The sequence below is a fragment of the Cariama cristata genome, unplaced genomic scaffold (assembly GCF_000690535.1).
Source record: "Cariama cristata isolate BGI_N322 unplaced genomic scaffold, ASM69053v1 scaffold8851, whole genome shotgun sequence".
Lineage (NCBI taxonomy): Eukaryota > Metazoa > Chordata > Aves > Cariamiformes > Cariamidae > Cariama > Cariama cristata.
In genome coordinates, this window is record NW_009597510.1 from 50,328 (window position 1) to 54,979 (window position 4,652).

The 4,652-nt window shown below is 41.8% G+C and overlaps 1 protein-coding gene across 1 annotated transcript in view; it reads right to left on the bottom strand.

The window, feature by feature from the left end:
- Positions 1-3,627, bottom strand: part of FBXW8 (F-box and WD repeat domain containing 8) — a gene marked incomplete at its 5' end in the record, with an annotated part of 48,373 nt that extends 44,746 nt beyond the window's left edge. Inside the window, 1 exon segment of the mRNA XM_009708913.1 lies at positions 3,523-3,627. Coding sequence (XP_009707215.1) covers positions 3,523-3,627 — 105 coding nt within the window.
- Between the last annotated feature and the right edge of the window lie 1,025 nt (positions 3,628-4,652).

Below are 4,652 nucleotides of genomic sequence, written 5' to 3' on the forward strand. Positions count from 1 at the left end.
TCCCCGGAGCCTTCTCTTCTCCAGGCTGAACAACCCCAACTCTCTCAGCCTGTCCTCGCAGGAGAGCTGCTCCAGCCCTTGGATCACCTCCATGGCTCCCTCTGGATTGAAGCCTGTCCAGGTCCCTCTGGATGGCATCCCTTCCCTTCAGCATGTCAACCACAGCACACAGATTGGCGTTGTCAGCAGACTGGCTGAGGGTGCACTGGATCCCACTGCCTATGTTGCCAACAAAGATGTTAAATAGCACTGGTCCCAATCCCAACCCCTGAGGAATGCCACTCGTCACCGGTCACCACTTGGACATCAAGCCACTGACCACAACTCTTTGAGTGCCACCATCCAGTCAATTCCTTAGCCACAGAATGGTCCATCCACTATTTTAAGTCTCATCCTGAGCCCAGGATATCCTTATCCATCCATTTCCCTGCTCTCTCTCTAAACTACAAGGAGGATGGATGACTACTTTCATCCATATACAACCTTGATACAAAAGTATGCTCGAAAAATACATGAGATTTTCTTTTTTTAAATGTATAAACACTAAAAACCCTACATTTTGACAATTCCAGAAACTCCAGAGGCAAGCATCTGAAATTCTTGATTTATGCAAGGCAATTCATTCTTAAATTCCTAGAAATGGCCTCCCTTCTCCTAGATACATAAACAATTGTTGTGTTGGTAAACATTTCTAAACCTTGTCTCAGATGAAAATGCTAACACTTCAAGGCAATTTCCCACTGATCTGTTCAGAAACAAAACTGCCTTAGCATTGCCAAAATTCAGTACATACTGTCGAGAAGTATTACACACCACAAAACGCAATTTATGCAGTCTCTGGTATTTACTAGAAAGCAGTAGCAACTGTAAATATACAGAGAAGTTCACAGAAGACACATCACCTTGTCACAAAGCTGACATTTTAAAGGCCAGGTCCTCAGGCCACAAAGGAAGTTAATTGCAGGTATCTGCAGTACCAGCCCCAAATAACACAAGAACTTCCGATGCATTTCAATTTGTCACACTTGCAGTGTCCCAAGTGATCGTTTTTCTTTTCTCTCTACGTCACTACCAGGAGGAAGGACTGACTATTCTCAAACCCACTCATCACAGAAGTCACAAGAGAGTCGCTCATAGCATAGATATTTCTTTCGATGGTCAGAACAGAACCAAAAGGTGCTCACAGGGCTGGCAAAAAGAGAGGGGGAATTTTGTCATTACCCTGGACTGTTCTGCTGACACACTAAGTCCTGGATCCTTCCTCTTTGAATGATAAAGGTGGGATATCAACAGGGACTGGTCTGCTGGACGCTACCGAATATCGCACAACTACTGCGAACTCACCAGAGCTCAGGAACTGATGACACCATTAATTTACAGTCCGCACATGGCTTTTGTATTTCAAGTGCCACACAGATAGTTTGTGTTTTATAGTACTAATTCCAAAAATCAAAGAAGAGCTGTGGGGAAGAGGGGGAGGGGGAAATATCAGGGTGAAAGTAAAGTTCTCCAGAGCAGTCTGCAGTGTGATTAAATCTCAAAGAGCTTCGCAGTCAGGCTACTTTACTGTTAGTTGGTTACCAATTTGGCACAAAGAACTAAGCAAACAGGTTTTCTCCAAAGGCATTCACATAGTTCATGATGCCAATTCCACTAACTGGCCCAATTTCGCTAAAATCCCAAGGCGCCTTAATAAAAAAACCTTTCTATGATAACACCGTAAAGCAGCAGGGCTTTCCATTTAACAGAAGAGGGCTTCCCCCCTTCAAAAACAAAATCACCAAGAGAAAAATGAAAATGGTATTTATTTTTATTGCTTTGCTTTTTATTTGAACACTTAAAAAGAAGCCAGTTCTGCACTAAAAGCATTGGATAGTCATCTCATTCGGAAAGCCTTGTAAAACACTGGGCATTTGCTCAGCTACCTGTCAGCTGCCACGCAGGACTAACCGACTCAGTCTGAGAAGGTGAATGAGAAATGTGGAAAATTTTCTTAGTGCTAAAACACATTTCATGAGAAGAGGCTGAAATTAAAAAACAAAGTGAGAGAGAGAAAAACCAAGTGCAGCCCAAGCACAGAGAAAAGGAGCAGCCCTTCATCAGCCAATCTTTTTACTATGCCATGAGGTAAACTGATCATGCCTAAGCGGAAAAAAAAAAAAAGAGAAAGAATAACCTTAAACTAATCCACTTCAAAAATGCAAACCTGCTCCATTTCATGGGATGTAGCCTTTACTGATCACATATCTCTACCTCAAATGACAGAAACTCAAGCACATCTGAAAGCTTCAGTCTCCTGGACAGCACCAAAAAAAAAAACCCCTAGAGAATTTCTTCCTCTGCAACAGAAGTCCTGCAAGAGGAATTATTTTTCTTCTAACAGTCCTTGTTCCTAAAAGGCACTAGTAAGTCAAAGATTTAAGCAATAACCACCTGTAGCTATTTAACGTGAGGACTTGCTCATACTGAACATTAAAAGCCCCATTTCATTTCGATACATGTGCCATTTGGATAATACTTGTGTCTAGTTTACTGTCCAGAACAAAGCTATACCCTGTCTGTCACTTTCTTACAAACAGTCCAGGGCATGGTTTGAGCGTCACGCAAAGAATGCTTTTGCTTGGATTTTTGTGAAGTTGCAAGATGTGTTTTGTATACAAAAGTTCAATGAACAGCAGCCTGAAACACTAAACAGGGGCCATGGGAGAAGCTGGAATGAATATCCACAATATTCTACTCTATTTCACAGGGTAATCAGCACTTGCCAATTAAGTTTGCCTTGAAGACTCATTCAGAGAGGAGCTTCATCATTCGATGTGTGAAGAAAGCAGATAAAGAGGCTCAACAGTGTGGGCTGGACAATCCTAAGTATAGTCAGGTGTGTGTCAGCGTTAGTTAGGAAAGCTACTTGAAGAGACAGGCAGTTTACAACTACACATAAATTATGGACCATGTCTGAGTACAGACTAGTGAAAGCATGATCTTAAACTATCACCAAAGAAAAATATAAACCCCTTGTAGGGCAGAAGGGGAGGTGAGGAAATCAGGTTCATTTAAGAATCTAGCCTCACATGAAATTACTACAGACAAAATGTTACTACTTCAATTTCTACGGTTCAAGTCACACACTGAAAAGTGGGAGGAAGAGCTTTGCTGCCATGCCCTCAGCACTGCAAAGTGCTGAGTTCTAAATATTGCAGCAAGACACTCACTTGTTTCTAAAAACATTCACTTGAATGAAAAGATCTTTGCAAGTACTTATTTTAAATTTTAAGGCTTCACTTTTGTCCAAGCCACAGATGTTTTATTTAACTCTACTCAACTGCAAGCTATAAATCCATCTCATTTACTATTAATTTTTCAATATTCAGCTTTGGAAATATTTCTAGTAAGTAAAAGCACAATCAATGGAGCTACTAGGGCTACCACACATCTTCCCTGCATGAAGGTGCCTGACTGTTTCTTGAATATTTCTGCCAATTTTACGTGGTACCAGAGAAGCAAACTGTCAGCAGCACTTACCTGAGCACACCTTCCCAATTCACCCTTGCCCAGGTACTGAAATATCTTCAGTGCCAGTTCATAAGGCAGCTGGATATCAAAGAAAGGAACTTCATTTATTTCATTCTGAAAAGAAAAAAGAGAAAATAATTTGTTAGGCTTCTTTAAGGCACAGCTAGATAGTAGCAGAAGTTACCATAGTATGAAGAAAGGACATATCCTCAGTGCCGCCACAGTTCCATAAAAAAAGGCAGAATTAAGTCTGCCTCTCCTCCCCGTAACAGCACATTGTTCACATGCCACACTGGCATGAAGGTACTCGAGCTACTCTTTGTTCTCTCCGAGTCATATCAAGTATAGAATATTAGAAGGCTAAGTGGAGCTAAAAAGGAAATTGAGGCAAATTGTAAGGCTTATCTTCTTCCTGCAGTTATCACATCAAGATTTGTCCTCTCCCTCATTTCTGCCTGGATACTCCAAATTTTTATACTATATAATAGAGAGAGAGCAAAATGAGCCCATTTTGAAGTCACTTATTTTGAAGTATTACTCTCTAGTGTTTTTTCCTGGTCTCTGTAACTGCCCCTGCCCCCCGCCCCGGGTGCTCCCAAACACCTGATCACTCCCCATCAATCCCCATGCACAAAATCAGGTGCTCAGTTAAAAACCTATCTCCACTGTTTGCCATCAGAAAGTCAGGCAGATCCCAAATCAGGATCATCCCCTCCCTCTTAGCACTTGTCTAGCCCTGATAACTCTGTTTCTTTGTAAGTCTCTTCTACAACTACTCCTTGCTCATTTAAACCTGGACCCTTTGCAGTACCAATGAAGTAGCAAAAACAGGCAATGCTGGGTTTATTTAAAGTACAGTTACACAGGAAAACCACTGTATAATACCGTTGCCTGGAAGTTTTTATTGCAATAAGTGTTTAGACAGCACAAGTATGGGCAGTGTTCCCATTAGGTCTTTTTAGCAAAACAGCACCAGTTTATAAACACTGGAACCTCGCTCGCACTCGTTCTAAAGTTACTTAAACTTGGACCTGCAGCCAACCTTCTGCTCCTCTCCCTCCTTGCCCACAATTTTCCTGCACAAACAGCTCCTTTTCCTTTCCCTCTGCACGGGCTCCGCTCCCTACTGTGGATTTGCA